General features: G+C 38.0%; 1 protein-coding gene across 1 annotated transcript in view; it reads left to right on the top strand.

Moving 5' to 3' along the window:
* Nucleotides 1-18,589, top strand: part of TBC1D8B (TBC1 domain family member 8B) — a 72,779-nt gene that overhangs the window by 37,431 nt on the left and 16,759 nt on the right. The window contains exons 8-11 of the mRNA XM_052663191.1: nucleotides 3,338-3,487; nucleotides 4,000-4,150; nucleotides 7,556-7,770; nucleotides 18,231-18,348. Of these exons, the coding sequence (XP_052519151.1) occupies nucleotides 3,338-3,487; nucleotides 4,000-4,150; nucleotides 7,556-7,770; nucleotides 18,231-18,348 (634 nt within the window). The remainder of the gene's footprint in view (nucleotides 1-3,337; nucleotides 3,488-3,999; nucleotides 4,151-7,555; nucleotides 7,771-18,230; nucleotides 18,349-18,589) is intronic.

Genomic DNA, 18,589 nt, shown 5'->3' on the forward strand with positions numbered 1-18,589 from the left:
TCGCTCTTTAACTTTGCAGTTACCTAAAGATATTAAGGGGCTTCCCTGGTGACTCAGAGGTTAAAGCATCTGCCTCCAATGCGGGAGACCTGTGTTTGATCCCTGGGTCGGGAAGATCCCCTGGAGAAGGAAATGGCAACCCACTCCAGTATTCTTGCCTGGAGAATCCCATGGACTGAGGAGCCTGGTGGATTGCAGTCATGGAGTCACAAAGAGTCAGACACGACTGAGTGGCTTTACTTACTTACTTACTAAAGATATTAAAAGACGCTTGCTCCTTGGAAGAAAAGTTATGACCAACCTAGATAGCATTTTGAAAAGCAGAGACATTACTTTGCCAACAAAGGTCCATCTAGTCAAGGCTATGGTTTTTCCAGTGGTCATGTATGGATGTGAGAGTTGGACTGCAAAGAAAGCTGAGCGCTGAAGAATTGATGCTTTTGAACTGTGCTGTTGGAGAACACTCTTGACTTGACCCTTGGACTGCAAGGAGATCCAACCAGTCCATCCTAAAGGAGATCGGTCTTGGATGTTCATTGGAAAGACTGATACTGAAGCTGAAACTCCAGTATTTGGCCACCTGATGCAAAGAGCTGACTCATCGGAAAAGACTCTGATGCTGGGAGGGATTGGGGGCAGGAGGAAAAAGGGACAACAGAGGATGAGATGGTTGGATGGCATCACTGACTCAATGGACGTGAGTTTGAGTGAACTCCGGGAGTTGGTGATGGACAAGGAGGCCTGGCATGCTATGATTCATGGGGTCGCCAAGAGTCGGACACGGCTGAGCGACTGAACTGAACTGAACTGAAAGGTATATGATATTGAGCATCTTTTCATATGATTGTCATCTTTATATATATATATATTTTGGTGAAGTCTCTGCTTAGGTCTTTTACCTACTTTTTAACTGAGTCCTTTATTTGTTTTTTAAACAGTTTCCTTTAGTTCTTTGAATATATGTATAATAGCTGGTTTCTATTCTTAGTTTAAAAAAATCTAAGAAGTGAGACCCTTCAGGGACGTTTGTTGGTTGCCTTTTTTCGAAAAAAAATTCTTGTTTGTATTTTAAAAAATAATTTAATTAATTATTTTTTTTGGCTGAGCTAGGTCTTCGTTGCTGCAAGGGCTTTTCTCTAGTTGTGGCGTGCAGGGGCTGCTCTCTAATTGCAGTGTGTGGGTTTCTCATTGTGGCACAGGCTCAATAGTTGTGGTGTACAGGCTTAGTTGCTTCACAGCATGTGGGATCTTCTTGGATCAGGGATCAAACCCGTGTCTCCTGCATTGTCTTCTGTTTCTCCTTTACCACTGAGCTACCAGGGAAGCCGCTTGTGTGTATTTTTAAGCCTGGCTTCTTCAGATCACCCCCTCAGTCATTATAAATGAGTGGTCAGCCAATGATGGGTCAGAGATGTCCTTAAATGCCTTGAACCATTAGGTTCTCCACCTTCTACCAAGGGGATCTTTGTGTAAAGGTATTCCTCATACTTTAGGCAGTTTATAGTCAGCCTTAGTTTTCATTTCTTATTTCCAAGATCAGCCTGAGTTGAGTAACTGGGGCCTTCTCCTGTCCCATCTTGTTCCTGGGCAGGTTCACAGTCTTGTATACTCATGCATACTTTCAGATTCCCAATAATATGTTGGAATCTTTCAAAGTTCCCTTATGGCCATCTGGTTTTCAAAGCCTTTCTTTAACATTTTAGCCAGGCTCTTGTTTGCTCCAAATTGATATCATAGCCTTAGGCAGCTGTGACATTATCAGCAGATTGCCCTGAGGAAAGTACTTTTTACAAAGAGCTGAGCTCTGAATATGCAGGTCAGGAACAACAGACTGGTTCCAAATAGGAAAAGGAATACATCAAGGCTATATATTGTCACCCTGCTTATTTAACTTATATGCAGAGTACATCATGAGAAACGCTCGGCTGGAAGAAGCACAAGCTGGAATCAAAATTGCCAGGAGAAATATCAATAACCTCAGATATGCAGATGACACCACCCTTATGGCAGAAATTGAAGAGGAACTAAAAAGCCTCTTGATGAAAGTCAAAGAAGAGAGTGAAAAAGTTGGCCTAAAGCTCAACATTCAGAAAACTAAGATCATGGCATCTGGTCCCATCACTTCATGGGAAATAGATAGGGAAACAGTGGAAACAGTGTCAGACTTTATTTTTGGGGCTCCAAAATCACTGCAGATGGTGACTGCAGCCATGAAATTAAAAGATGCTTACTCCTTGGAAGAAAAGTTATGACCAACCTAGATAGCATATTGAAAAGCAGAGACATTACTTTGCCAACAGGTCCGTCTAGTCAAGGCTATGGTTTTTCCTGTGGTCATGTATGGATGTGAGAGTTGGACTGTGAAGAAAGCTGAGCGCCGAAGAATTGATGCTTTTGGACTGTGCTGTTGGAGAAGACTCTTGAGAGTCCCTTGGACTGCAAGGAGATCCAACCAGTCCATTCTAAAGGAGATCAGCCCTGAGTGTTCTTTGGAAGGAATGATGCTAAAGCTGAAACTCCAGTACTTTGGCCACCTCATGCGAAGAGTTGACTCATTGGAAAAGACTCTGATGCTGGAAGGGATTGGGGGCAGGAGGAGAAGGGGACAACAGAGGATGAGATGGCTGGATGGCATCACCAACTCGATGGACGTGGGTTTGGGTGAACTCCGGGAGATGGTGATGGACAGGGAGGCCTGGCGTGCTGCAATTCATGGGGTCACAAAGAGTCGGACATGACTGAGCAACTGAACTGTACTGAACTGAGCTCTGAGTCAAATCCAATGGTAACAACACCCTGGGAATGGAGTTTTCTGGGTAGCTACTAATTCGGTGAAAATATTGACTGTGTTCTGGGGATGGGGCTTTTAATGAACCTCCAAGAGATCCATTGGCTGTGATAGTGCTGACTTTATGACTACCGTACCTTTGAACTTGGAAGGGAGGGAGGATGGGAATAACCTCCAGTTAAAACTTAACAGACTGGTGTTCTTACTGAGGTTCAATAATTTTTTTTTAATTGATACTTTTCAGTTCATTCTGTACCTTTGGTTAATTTCCAGTGTTCTGAACAGTTTTTGCTCTTTAATATTTTGCTAGTATTTTATTGCCCATATAGAGGAATTGATTCACTAAGGTCCTAAGTTTGATGTTCTTGACATTGGTTTGTTGACATCTCTAATTTTGATAGAAAAACAATGTTCTTCTGAGACATTGCATTAATATTTATTATGTATATAAATCATGGTTCTTAAATGACAGATAGAACATTAGCACTTTTTCCTCTTGCAGAAACTTTTAGGCATACATTTGGAACAATTATATTCTTTCTTTTCCAGGTTCCTGTTAGTTCTGATTCTGTAGACCCATCTGATGATACCGACGTACAGTCTTTGACAGGTCAGAGAGAATGCAGCAAAACTGTGAACACTGAAGCTTTAATGACAGTATTTCACCCTCAGAATTTGGAGACTCTTGATTCCAAAATGGTAGGAAAACAAAATATTTATATCTATGGATTGAAACAATTGATTAAAAATAAAAATATTAGACTAGAAGGTATTGCAACTGAAAATTCTTCTTTTAGGGCTGGAAAAGATTTTCTAGCAGATACAAAATATGACTATTATGTAGAATTAAGATGGAAGTTGAATCAATTTGCATTGATTTCTGACAGTCAATCCTAATTGGAGTGATTGGTGAGAATGATGGTTCAAAGTTTTACCTTCTAAGTGTCCTGATTTTCCCATTTTAACGTGAGTTTAGCTAAGAACTAAAATAGTAAATTAAAGCTGTTATGCTCACATGGGTTTAGAAGATTTTTGTGATGACAGTATTCCAGTGGTTAGCCCATCTGTGAATACCGATTTTGACTTTCTATGTTCTTATTTTTCATAGGTGTTGTTTCTTGGTGAAGAAAGTTGTCAAGTTATTTGAAACTTAATTTCAAATTAAGTTGATTTCTCACCATGTTTAATTGCTTTGATTTTTTTTTTAATAGTTGAAAGAAAAGATGAAGGAACAGTCCTGGAACATTCTATTTTCAGAATGTGGACGTGGTGTTAGCATGTTTCGGACCAAAAAGACTCGAGATCTGGTTGTAAGAGGGATTCCAGAGACCTTAAGAGGAGAGCTCTGGATGCTTTTTTCAGGTATTACGCTTACTTACTTTATTCATTTAACAGACATTAACTATGCCCCAATAAAAATAATTACAAAGGTGGCTAGAACAAAGTCTTACTCGTCATCCCATCATGAGTTCAGACTAGTCAAACAGAGTACAATAGTTATGTGTACTTACCTTTATATACACACATCCAGTGCCTGAGCAGATTAGTTTATGAGGCAATATATAGGTAACTGGAAGGGATGGAATGGGAACCTCTAGTGTCAGAGGAAAGTTAAGGGGAAATGACATTTCATGAAAATGTTACTCTTTTGGATAAGATTGGTCTCCTGAAGTTAGAGGTTTTAGTGTGAAGCTTTTCCTTTTTTTTTAAAATTTATTTTTTGTTGAAGGATAATTGCTTTACAGAATTTTGCTGTTTTCTGTCAAACCTCAACATGAATCAGCCATAGGTATACATATATCCCCTTCCTTTTGAAACTCCCTCCCATCTCCCTCCCCATCTCACCCCCCTAGGTTGATACAGAGCCCCTGTTTGTGTTTCCTGTGCCATACAGCAAATTCCCATTGGCTATCTGTTTTATATATGGTAATGTAAGTTTCCATGTTACTCTTTCCATACATTTCACCCTCTCCTCCTCTCTCCCTATGTCCATTAGACCATTCTCTGTCTCTTTCTCCATTGTTGCCCTGTAAATAAATTCTTAAATACTGTTTTTCTAGATTCCATATATATATGTTACAATATGGTATTTATCTTTCTCTTTCTGACTCACTTCACTCTGTATAATAGGTTCTAAGTTCATCTACCTCATTAGAACTGACTCAAATGTGTAATGGCCAAGTAATATTCCATTGTGAATATGTACCACAGCTTCTTTATCCGTTCATTTGTTGATGGACATCTAGGTTGCTTCCATGTTCTAGCTATTGTAAATAGTGCTGCAGTGAACAATGGGATACATGTGTCTCTTTCAATTTTGGTTTCCTCACAGTATAGGCCTAGAAGTGGGATTGCTGGGTCATATGGTGGTTTTATTCCTAGTTTTTAAAGGAATCTCCATACCATCTTCCATAGTGGCTTTATCAATTTACATTCCCATCAACAGTGCAAGAGCATTCCCTTTTTCTCCACACCCTCTCCAGCATTTATTACTTGTAGACTTTTTGGTGATGGCTGTTCTGACCAGTGTGAGGTAATATCTCATTGTAGTTTTCATTTGCATTTCTCTAATAATGAGCGATGTTGAGCATCTTTTCATGTATTAGCCATCTGTATGTCTTCTTCGGAGAAATGTCTGTTTAGGTCTTTTTCTCACTTTTTTATTGTGTTGTTTGTTTCTCTGGCATTGAGTTGTATGAGTTGCTTGTATATTTTGGAAATTAATCCTTTATCAGTTATTTCATTTGCTATTATTTTCTCCCATTCTGAGAGTTGTCTTTTCACCTTGCTTATTGATTCCTTTGCTATGCAAAAGCTTTTAAGTTTAAACAGGTCCCATTTGTTTACTTTTGTTTTTATTTTCATTACTCTAGGAGGTGTGTTATAAAGGATCTTGCTTTGATTTATGTCATCGAGTGTTCTGCCTATGTTTTCCTCTAAGAGTTTTATGGTTTCTGATCTTACATTTAGGTCTTGAATCCATTTTGAGTTTATCTTTGTGTATGGTGTTAAGAGGTATTCTAATTTCATTCTTTTACATGTAGCTGTCCAGTTTTCCCAGCACCATTTATTGAAGAGGCTGTCTTTGCCCCATTGTATATTCTTGCCTCCTTTGTCAAAAATAAGGTACCCATAGGTGCATGGGTTTATTTCTGGGCTTTCTATCTTGTTCCATTGGTCTGTGTTTCTGTTTTTGTGCCAGTACCATACTGTCTTGATGACTGTAGCTTTGTAATATAATCTGAAGTCAGGAAGGTTGATTATTCCATCTCCATTCTTCTTTCTCAAGACTGCTTTGGCTATTTGGGGTCTCCATATGAATTGTGTTTCCATATGAATTATGAAATTTTTTGTTCTATTTCTGTGAAAAATGCCATTGATAATTTGATAGGAATCACATTGCATCTGTAGATTGCATTTGGTAGTATAGTCATTTTCACAATATTGATTCTTCCTACCTGGGAACATGGAATATCTGTCCGACTCTTTGCGACCCCATGAATTGCAGCACACCAGGCCTCCCTGTCCGTCACCAGCTCCTGGAGTTCACTCAAACTCACAGCCATCTCATCGGTGATGCCATCCAGCCATCTCATCCTCTGTCATCTCCTTCTCCTCCTGCCCTCAATCCCTCCCAGCATCAGAGTCTTTTCCAATGAGTCAACTCTTCGCATGAGTGAGGTGGCCAAAGTACTGGAGTTTCAGCTTTAGCATCATTCCTTCCAGAGAAATCCCAGGGCTGATCTCCTTCAGAATGCACTGGTTGGATCTCCTTGCAGTCCAAGGGACTCTCAAGAGTGTTCTCCAACAGCACAGTTCAAAAGCATCAATTCTTCGGCACTCAGCTTTCTTCACAGTCCAACTCTCACATCCATACATGACCACTGGAAAAACCATAGCCTTGACTAGACGGACCTTTGTTGGCAAAGTAATGTCTCTGCTTTTCAATATGCTATCTAGGTTGATCATAACTTTTCTTCCAAGGAGTAAGCATCTTTTAATATCATGGCTGCAGTCACCATCTGCCGTGATTTTGGAGCCCCCAAAAATAAAGTCTGACACTGTTTCCACTGTTTCCCCATCTATTTCCCATGAAGTGATGGGACCAGATGCCATGATCTCAGTTTTCTGAATGTTGAACTTTAAGCCAACTTTTTCACTCTCCTCTTTCACTTTCATCAAGAGGCTTTTTAGTTCCTCTTCGCCTTCTGCCATAAGGGTGGTGTCATCTGCATATCTGAGGTTATTGATATTTCTCCTGGCAATCTTGATTCCAGCTTGTGTTTCTTCCAGTCCAGCATTTCTCATGATGTACTCTGCATATAAGTTAGGCAAATTTATTCCTAGCTATTTTGTTTTTGTTGCAGTGGTGAATTGGATTGATTCCTTAATCTCTCTTTCTGATTTTTTATTGTTAGTATATAGAAATGCAAGTGATTTCTGTGTATTGATTCTGTATCCTGAAACATTGCTAATTTCACCGATTAGCTCTAGTAATGTTCTGATACTATCTTTAGGGTTTTCTATGTACAGTATCATGTCATCTGCAAACAGTGAGAGCTTTACTTCTTTTCTGATCTAGATTCCTTTAATTTCTTTTTCTTCTATCATTGCTGTATACTGTGAAGCTTTTCATTTTGTTTGTACTCAGATAACACTTGAGCATAGAGCTAAATTTAAAAGCAATCCAGTTCTTCATGTATATATGCAAATAGTAGCTTTTTTATATTCCTCTTCTTTTGTGTGTCAATGTAATCATCTATACAGGTGCTGTTAATGACATGGCTGCTAATCCTGGCTATTATGCTGAAGTGGTTGAGCAGTCCTTAGGGACCTACAGCTTGGCTACTGAAGAAATTGAACGTGATTTGCGTCGCTCCCTGCCTGAGCATCCAGCTTTTCAGAGTGACACTGGTATATCTGCTCTGAGGCGGGTACTTACTGCTTATGCATTCAGAAATCCCAAAATTGGATACTGCCAGGTATGCTGTCATTATGAACTCAACTATTTACATGTTCCAAATGATAAAATCACATCAAATCCAACTCTACTAATAAGAACAGAGGTTGGGCTGCGATTGATAGTGGATATTATTAATCTAAGAATGGTAGTAGAAATATTTAGAATTGATATTCCATTAATTCATTTTTCTTTTATATTTAACAAATATTTATTGAATTCCTGCTCTGTGAAAGATACTGTGCTGGGTACTCAGGACTACATAAAGCTGAATCAGATAAGAATCCTCCCCTTAGAAATATTTGGACTGGCAGGTATTAAAACAGATTCATTGGCAAATGAAAAACAAATGAGACAGTTTATTAGAGAATATTAAGTCTCACCAGGATTCATAAAAGGAATAAGTTGGAGGAACAGAAAAGACTTCATGGAAGAAGTGGCATTTGTAGGTCTTGAAATCCGTGAATTTTGGATATATGGAGAAGGAATGAAAGACCATTCTAGATGAAGGGATCAGTATAACCAGGCGCAGATAGAGGTAAATATGGAATATATGTAGGATCATATTCTGTTTTGGAGGAAGAAATGGCAAACCACTCCAGTATCCTTGCCTGGAAAATCCCATGGACCAAGGAGCCTGGTGGGCTGCAGTCCATGGGGTCACAAAGAGTTGGGCACGACAGTGACTAACAGACAGATGTTCTGTTTAGTAGAAGTGTAGAGTTAATGAAATGAAGTAACTGGGCAATTGGCCGGTGGAGGAGGAATCAATAAGGTAGATTGAGATAAGTCAGGAGTTTGACTTTACTTTGTAGACAGTGGGGGAATCATTGAAAAAAATCCTTTAGGAGGACACTAAAGGGTATGCTTGACTGCTAACAAATAATTTCAAACAGATAATAGCTCCAACACAGAAGTTTACTTAAAGGAATAAACAGTTCCTTTAACAGAGCAAGTTTTCAGGTCAGTAGGTAGCTTTACTCCATGTGATTATTCAGAGGTATAGGATGACAGCAGGCTCTGTCATCTTCAAAACATGCCTTCCACGGTGCTCTTTCATTGCCATTACTACTCACAGGAAGAAGGGAGAAAGCATAGAGAAACAATTATGGGAAATTATTTTGACCAGGCCTGGAAGTTGTATACATCACTTCACCCACATATTATTGGAGGATCTTGGCCTCAGGCAACACATATTTATAAAGAAGTCTGCAAAAATCCAGCATGATTACACGCACGTACATCCAGATACTATGGGAGAAAGAGAGACTGGATTATAGTGACTAGCTAGCACTCTTAGCCACACATTTATTTATAATGAAGGCTCATCCAATACTCATCACAGTGAATGGAAATGGACCAAGTTACATCTCTGTGAAATTTGAGAATTCCAAAAGTGAAGAGAAAATCTTTAAACTTCCCAGAGAAGGGAGAAATACATCACCAGAAAGGAAACAAAATTAGAATGTCACCAGACTCCTCAGCAGTAACTCTTAAGGTAGTAAACAGTGAAACGATGCCTTTAAATCTTGAGGAAAAAAATCTTTAACTTGGTATTCTATATTTAATCAAACGGTCAATTAGATGTCAAATGCAAGCATTTAAAACATTTTTCTTCCATGTGTCCTTTCTTAAGAAGCTACTGGAATGTATGATTTTATAAAATAAGTTGTGTGCCTGCGTGTGTACTCAGTTGTGTCTGACTCTTTGCAACCCCATGGATTGTAGCCTAGCAGGCTCCTCTGTCCATGGAATTCTCCGGGCAAGAATACTGGAGTGAGTTGCCCCAGGGGATCTTCCTGACCCAGAGATTGAACCCATGTCTCCAGTGTCTCCTGCATTGGCAGGTGGATTCTTTACCACTGAGTCCACCTGAAGAAGCCCACAAAATAAGCTGAGGAGGATGAAAAAAGGAAGAGATGATTCTCAGAAAGAGGACATCAACCTAGGAAAGGAACTGAAGGAAACATGCCTTGAGAGCAGCTACTAAAGACTGAAGCAAGAGGCTAGATAGTTCTGTGAAGAAACCAAAAGAAAGTTTGAATCAGTACATACTTGTATGTTCAGATATTTGAAAATTACAGGCCTTTTACAGAGTTAATTACAGTGTTTTACAGTTTCTGGTGGCTCAGTGGTCAAGAATCCACCTGCCAGTGTGTAAGACATAAGTTCAATCCTTGGATTGGGAGGACCCCCTGAAAAAGGAAATGGCATCCTACTCCTGTATTTTTGCCTGGGAAATCCCATAGATACAGGAGCATGGTGGGCTATAGAACATGGGGGTCCAAAAGAGTTGGACACAACTTATCAACTAAACAACAACAACAACAAACCATTATGACTACATATAAATCCTATCTATCCATTGAAACTTATCAATAGAGAGGAAAGTTTAAAAAGTAATTTAAGTGAATGGATCATCTAAATGACAAGTATTTAGCCTGTTTTAGAAGGCAGTGGCAAGCCACTCCAGTACTCTTGCCTAGAAAATCTCATGGACTGAGGAGCTTGGTAGGCTGCAGTCCATGGGGTTGCTACTAGTCAGACACAACTGAGCAACTTCACTTTCACTCATTGAAGAAGGAAATGGCAACCCACTCCAGTATTCTTGCCTGGAGAGTCCCAGGGTCGGGGGAGCCTGGTGGGCTGCTGTCTCTGGGGTCGCACAGAGTCGGACACGACTGAAGTGACTTAGCAGCAGCAGGGTCTCTGAAAGGTAAAAAAGAAGCATAATGCTTCTTTTCTCAAAGAGCTTACACTCACAAAGCCTGAGATATTATCTGTATGCAGTAGTTTAGAGGCAGCTTCAAAGTAGGCATTACTCAATTTTTTACTTCTAAAAAATGAAAGCAAAGTTAGAAACTTGGAGGGCCAGAGGAAAGTTACTGAGTTAGGTAACACTATGAGCACTATCATTCAGGTGAAAATAAGTCGGCCATGGAGTTCAGACTGACTAGGTTCATGCTGGACTCAAGAAGTAAGTAAGTTTGTGTGAAGCAAGATCGTGGTGAATCTTTTAAGTTTGGGGAAAGTTTGAATTTAATATGGTAAGCAGGTTTTATCGCTTGTTATCAAAAACCCAGGTGAACAATACTGACTCATTATGGCTGGCTGACTGGCTTTATCTCTTCTTTATCATCTTAAATTTTGTTTGTTATTGTTGAGTTGTAATGATTCTTTAAATATTAGATACTAATCCTTTATCAAATATAGTAGTTGCAATTTTTTCTTCTATTCCATGAATTGTCTTTTCATTTTCTTTTTCTTTTTTTTTGTCATTTAGTGTTCAATTTTATTTTTTTATTTTTATTTTTTTAATTTTAAAATCTTTAATTCTTACATGTGTTCCCAAACATGAACCCCCCTCCCACCTCCCTCCCCATAACATCTCTCTGGGTCATCCCCATGCACCAGCCCCAAGCATGCTGTATCCTGCGTCAGACATAGACTAGCAATTCAATTCTTAATGGTACCCTTTGAAGCACAAAAGTTTTAATATTTATTTTTATGTTTTCCTTTTGTTGTGTGTGCTTTTGATGTCATATCTAAGAAGCCATTGCCTAAGCCAAGGTTAAAAAGATTTATTCCTATGTTTTCTTCTAAGGGTTTTATAGTTTTAATGCTTAAATTTCGGTTTCTGGACGCTTTTGTGTTAATTTTCATGTGTAGTCTATGAAAAAGGTTCAGCTTCATTCTTTTACTTGTGAATAGCCAGTTGTCCCAGTGTCATTTGTTGAAAAAAACCAATCTTTTACTCACTGAATTGCCTTGACACCCTGCTGAAAATCAATTGACTATAAATGTTAGGGCTTACTTCTTGACTCAAAATTCTATTCTATTATGTTTCTGTTCTTATGCCAATATCACAGTCTTTTTTACTGCAGCTTTGTAGTAAGTTTTGAAATTGGGAAATTTGAGTCCTTTAACTATTTTTCCAAAAATTATTTTGGCTTTTATAGATCTCTTGCATTTCCATACGAATTTTAGTATCTGTTTGATAATTTCTGAAGAAAGCAAAAAAAAGCCTGGTCTTCTAATCCATGAACACAGGATTTTTTTCTTTTCCCATTTAATTCTTTTTTAGATTTTATTCAAGGTTGTTTTGTAGTTTCCTATGTGGAAAGCTCTAGATTCTTACTTCCTTTGTTAATTTTATTTCTAACTTTTTTTATCTTTTTGACATTACAATAAATGGAATTTTTTTTCTTGATTTTATTTTTGGATTGCTCATTTGCTACTATATAGAAATACAGTTGATTTTTGTATATATTGATTTTGTATCCTGTAATCTTGCTGAGCTTATTAGTTCTAGTGGAGTGTGTGGTTTTTATTTTTTTCTTTTGTGGATTCCTTACTTAGGATTTTCTGTATATAAGATCATGGAATCTGAATAGTGAATATTTTTACTTCTTCCGTTCCAACCTGGATGTTTTTTTCCCCTCTTTTTTTTGCCTGGTTGACTTGGCTATAACCTTCGGGTACAATGTTGAAGAAAAGTGGTGAGAATGCATGTTCCTTTCTTGTTATTTATCTTAAAAGGAAGCAATCAATCTTGCATCATTAAGTAGATGTTAGATGTGGGCGTTTTATAGATTCTGTTTATCATGTTGTGGAAGTTCCCTTATATTCCTAGTTCATTAAGTCTCTTTATCATGAAAGGGTAGTGGATTTTAAGTAATTTTCTATGTCTGTTGAGATAATCATGTGACTTTTCCCCTTTATTTTAGTAATATCATTGTTGACCTGAAATAAATAGACCACCAGATATTTCTTCAGCAAAGATGGATTTATTTAGAATGAGCAGAGAATTGGCAGTTTGGTGTCTACAACCATGGTGAGCCATAGGCAAGTCCCCTCATGGCAAGGGGAGGAGAAAACTTTTATAGAGAAGAAAAGGAAGTTGGAAGGGCTATAGTAAACTAAGAGTCCATAGCTTTGCATTGGCCTTGCCAGGAAAGAAAACTCTTATTCCTATTAGTCTCTGCTGTAGTTGCAGGGCATGAGAGCACCCCCTTCTGGTCTCCAAACTCTTTAAGTGAAGTTTCCATTTGTTAATTTTTTACATCATGTATTACTTTTGTTGTCATATTTCACCACACTTGCATTGCCAGGATAAATCGTACTGCGTCATTATGTGTAATCCTTTTTTATAGGCTATTGTCTTCGATTTTCTAGTATTTTGTTGGAGATTTTCGCATTTATATTCATAAAATGTATTGATAATAATTTTCTTGTGATGTCTTTGTCTGGTTTTAGTGTCAGGGTGTGTCAGGGTGTCAAAAGAATTGTGCTTCCCAGGTGGCGGCTAGTGGTAAAGAACCAACCTGCCAATGCAGGGGACATAAGAGATGGCAGGTTTGATCCCAGGGTCAGGAAGATCCCCTGGAGAAAAGATTGGCAACCCACTCCAAAATTCTTGCCTGGAGAATGGCCGTGGACAGAGGAACCTGACAGGCTGTAGTCCATCGGGTTGCAAAGAGTCAAACATGACTGAAGTGACTTAGCACGCATGTACGCACGTCAAAGAATGAGCTTGGTAATGTTTCTTGCCCTCCCATTTGGTGTTAATTCTTCTTTAAATTGTGATAGAATTGGCCAATGAAACTATCTGTTCCTAGAGGTTTTTTTTGTAGAAAGTTTTTTTAATTATTATTAGTTCAATATCTTTACTTATAATAAGTGTTGTCAGATTTTTCTGTTTCTTCTTAAGTTGGTCTTGGTTTTTCTAGGACATTGTCCATTTTATCTAGGTTGTCTAATTTGTTAGCATAGAGTTATTCCTTGTATTCCCTTAATAATCCTTTTTATTTCTGTTAACATTGGTAGTAATGTTCTCTATTTCTTAATTTTAATTTGAGTCAGTCTCTCTCTATTTTTTGTCCTTTTGGTTAGGTTACCTAAAGGTGTTTCAGGTTTTTAAATCTTTCTAAAGAACCAGCTTTTGATTTTGTTAAGTTTTCCCTATTTTTTTCTATTCTCTATCACTTCCTGTTTGTGCAGAGCCTCAAGATTAGCCAGAGATAAGAGCTTAGGGCTTTTTCTGTTCTTTCCTGAATGTGCCTACAGCTCTGGGCAGGCAAAAAGCCATATCATGCACTTGGCCTTCTAGATTCCAGGAATAAATTAGAGCTTTCCAAGCCCCCCATGGATGTCTCATTCTGCAGCTTTTCATTTTCACCCCTTATTAGCCTGTTGTTTGGCCCAGTTGTTATCCATTACCTCAGGAAGCCACATGTTCAACAACTGCTTCTGATTGTTTAAAGGAAAGGCTCTTTGCCTTGGTTAAGCTCTGTGTTGGGTCAAATAAAGACAGCCTTGTGAGTGCAGTTTTCTAGGGAATTGACCAGACAGGTCAAATAATGACAGTTCACTGGGAATGTGATGTTGGAGGCACTTCAGCCCCATTCTGTTTCCTCCCATGGCTGCTAGGTGCTGCTTTTCACCATGATTCCTGAGTGTTGGTTTTTCAGGCTTCTGTGAAGCTCAGGAGGGGTGGGACTTGGACAATTTAAAATGCCACAGAGTTCACTGTTTTTACTGAGATTCAGCCATTTTATTAACTAATGCTTCCTGACTTGCTGTAAGCTTTTGGTGAACTTTCAAAGTTCTGAAAAATTGATTTTGATTATTTTTGCTTGTGTTCTTGTTGCTTTTACTGAGGAAAGCTTTTTTCAGAGGGCCTTACTCTGCCATTTTCACTGATGCTGCTCCCATTATGGCTTCTTGAACAGGAAAGTGATGGAGTGAAAACTGAACTTGAAGTCAGATATTACTCCAGATCTGACAAAGATTGATATACTTAATATACAAATCTATAAGAAAAGTATTGAGTTATAAAAATGAGCAATGGACATGAAAAGATTAGTCACAGAAAGAAAATATAGATAATAAAGTTTAAAAAAGAAGGCTCAACCTCAAAGAAAGTCAAATTCAAACCATGACATACTATTTTCACTATCAAATCAGCAAAGACAATTAGAATTGTCACAGTTCTTAGTATTGGCAAAGGCACAGGGAAGTAAACATTCAAATACTATAAGTCAGGAATATAAATTGGTACAGTCTTTCTGGAATACAGTTGGCAGTAATATCAAGTCATTTAAAAATATTAATTGACCAAATAATTTAATTTCTATGTATCTACTGAGAAAATAGTAAACCACTTGGATGAAGATTTACATACAGAGATATTCATTAACAGTGTTATATATAATACTGAAATGCTAAAATCAGCCTAGATGTCCAATAATAGTAGAATAGCTAAATCATTTATAGTATATTACACTTATTAGATTTTTTACAGTCATTAAAATACTATTTTAGAAGAGCTATTTGATGATTTGATGGCATGGAAAATGTATAATATAATGTTAAGTGAAAAAAAAACAAACTTTAATATACAGTTTGGTCTAAATTTTAGAAGGGGAAAAAGAAAAAAAAAAAGTACATCAACTCATTAACAGTGGTCACCTCTGGCTAGGTAAGATGCAAGAGGTTTGATTTTCTTCACACCTTTCCATTCTTTTCAGATTCTATACGTTATATTACCTTTATAAAAGGGGCTATGACCAAATGTTATACAAAAGTAATGATCTGACATTAGTATGGAAGATAGATTAGAAGAAGGAGAAATTTAGGGAGAATGGAGAGGTTGAAGCAAATCTAAAAGACATTTTAGGAATTCCCTGGTTGTCCAGTGGTTAGGGCTCTGCAGTCCCACTGCAGGGGGCACAGGTTCAATACCTGATGGGGGAAGTAAGATCCCACATGCTGTGCAGTGCAGCCAGAAAAATAAATACATAAAAATAAAAGACTTCTTATAAGAAGAAACTCTAGGATGTGAAGACAAATTGGATGTGGTAGATAAAGGGTTTCTAGCATGATCAAATTAAGGTAGCATAGAAAATGCTATTTAATAGAAGAAATAAAATTTAGTTTTAGACACAATAGAGAATGACATTTAAGGGATGTTACCCTGTGGGTAGATGAAAATACAGATGAGGTTTGTTTTTCCAATCTTAATATGTCCTCAGTTCAGTTCAGTTCAGTTGCTCAGTCATGTCCAACTCTTAGCAGCCCCATGAATTGCAACACACCAGGCCTCCCTGTCCATCACCAACTCCTGGAGTTTACTCAAACTCATGTCCATTGAGTCAGTGATGCCATCCAACCATCTCATCCTCTGTTGTCCCCTTCTTCTCCTGCCTTCAATCTTTCCTAGCGTCAGGGTCTTTTCAAATGAGTCAGTTCTTCGCATCAGGTGGCCAGAGTATTGGAGTTTCGGCTTCAACATCAGCCCTTCCAATGAATATTCCGGACTGATTTCCTTTAGGATGAACTGGTTGGATCTCCTTGCAGTCCAAGGGACACTCAAGAGTCTTATCCTACTTATATGCAGAGTTCAAAAGCATCAATTCTTCAACCCTCAGCATTCTTTATAGCCCAACTGTCACATCCATACATGACTACTGGAAAAACCATAGCCTTGACTAGATGGACCTTTGTTGGCAAAGTAATGTCTCTGCTTTTGAATATGCTGTCTAGGTTGGTCATAACTTTTCTCCCAAGGAGTAAGCATCTTTTAATTTCATGGCTGCAGTCACCATCTGCAGTGATTTTCGAGCCCAAGAAAATAGTCTGTCACTGTTTCCATTGCTTCCCCATCTATTTGCCATGAAGTGATGGGACCAGATACCATGATCTTTGTTTTTTGAATGTTGAGTTTTAAGCCAACTTTTTCACTTTTCTCTTTCATTTTCATCAAGAGGCTCTTTAGTTCTTCACTTTCTGCCATAAGGGTGGTATCATCTGCATATCTGAGGTTATTGATATTTCTCCCAACAATCTTGATTCCAGCTTGTGCTTCATCCAGCCCAGTGTTTCTCATGATGTACTCTGCATATAAGTTAAATAAGCAGGGTGACAATATATAGCCTTGATGTACTCCTTTTCCTGTTTGGAACCAGTCTGTTGTTCCATGTCCAGTTCTAACTGTTGCTTCCTGACCTGCATACAGATTTCTCAAGAGGCAGGTCAGGTGAAGAATTTTGAAGAATTTGCTTGAAAAATGTTCCACAGTTTGTTGTAATCCACATAGTCAGAGGCTTTAGCATAGTCAATAAAGCAGAAGTAGATGTTTTTCTGAAATTCCCTTCCCTTTTCTATGATCCAATGGATAGTGGCAATTTGATCTCTGGTTCTTCTGCTTTTGCTAAATCCAGCTTGAACATCTGGAAGTTCACAGTTCACATACTGTTAAAGCCTGGCTTGGAGAATTTTGAGCATTACTTTGCTAGCATGTGAGATGAGTGCAATTGTGCTATAGTTTGAGCATTCTTTGGCATTACCTTTCTTTGGGATTGGAATGAAAACTGACCTTTTCCAGTCCCGTGGCCACTGCTGAGTTTTCCAAATTTGCTGGCATATTGAATGCAGCACTTTCACAGCATCATCTTCTAGGATTTGAAATAGCTCAACTGGAATTCCATCATCTCCATTAGCTTTGTTCATAATGATGCTTCCTAAGGCCCACTTGACTTCACATTCCAGGATGTCTGATTCTAGGTGAGTGATCATACCATCATGATTATCTGGGTCATGAAGATCTTTTTTGTATAGTTCTGTGTATTCTTGCCACCTCTTCTTAATACCTTCTGCTTCTGTTAGGTCCATACCATTTCTGTCCTTTATTGTGCCCATCTTTGCATGAAATATTCCCTTAGTATCTCTAATTTTCTTGAAGAGATCTCTAGCCTTTCCCATTCTATTGTTTTCCATTTCTTTGCATTGGTCACTGAGGAAGGCTTTCTTATCTCTCCTTGCTATTCTTTGGAACTCTGCATTCAAATGGGTATATCTTTCCTTTTCTCCTTTGCGTTTTGTTTCTCTTCTTTTCACAGCTATTTGTAAGGCCTCCTCAGGCAACCATTTTGCTTTTTTGAATTTCTTTTTCTTGGGGATGGTCTTGATCCCTGTCTCCTGAACAATATCATGAATCTCCATCCATAGTTCTTCAGGCACTCTGTCTATCAGATCTAATCCCTTGAATCTATTTCTCACTTCCACTATAACTGTAAGGGATTTGATTTAGGTCATACCTGAATGGTCTAGTGGTTTTCCCTACTTTCTTCAATTTAAGTCTGAATTTGGCAATGATCTGAGAAAGTATGTAGTTTTTCAGACTTGTGATAATTTATACTTCTTACTCATTGAAATTAGTCTAAATTAGAGAGGTTTTACTTAACTGTGTTCTATGTTCATGATATTACTGTTTCATTTTCCTGAAATTTATCATGTAAAATAACTGATTATCAAATGATAGACTGACTTCAACTTGTTTCACTTTGGACTGGCTCAGAGTTCTCATGTTTCCGTTATGATTACTCTCATAGTTGTTGTTATTGCTGAAAACTACTATATTTGAAGAAGAGATGTAATTATTACCCAAGCAACATTTCTGTTTTATTTTTCTATGAATTTTAGGCAATGAATATTTTGACTTCAGTGTTGCTTCTGTATGCAAAAGAGGAAGAGGCTTTTTGGCTTCTGGTTGCTGTATGTGAACGAATGTTACCTGATTATTTTAATCGTCGAATCATTGGTAAAAAAAAGCACACACACATGTATACATATACAAACATATATTTCTTTTCTAAAGAATTTATAGGCCTCTTGTCTATCCAGTTACCTATCAAATGGAAGAACTGATCAATTAAGTTTTTGAAATACCACATTCACTGACATCCTCAAGAGAAGAGCTTTTTGCACTCGACATATGATTGGAAAGATTGCTTAATATATTGCTTTTTAAAAAGAAAGTACCTGGCCTGTTTCTTTATATA

This window comes from Budorcas taxicolor, chromosome X, assembly GCF_023091745.1.
Source record: "Budorcas taxicolor isolate Tak-1 chromosome X, Takin1.1, whole genome shotgun sequence".
NCBI classification, from domain to species: domain Eukaryota; kingdom Metazoa; phylum Chordata; class Mammalia; order Artiodactyla; family Bovidae; genus Budorcas; species Budorcas taxicolor.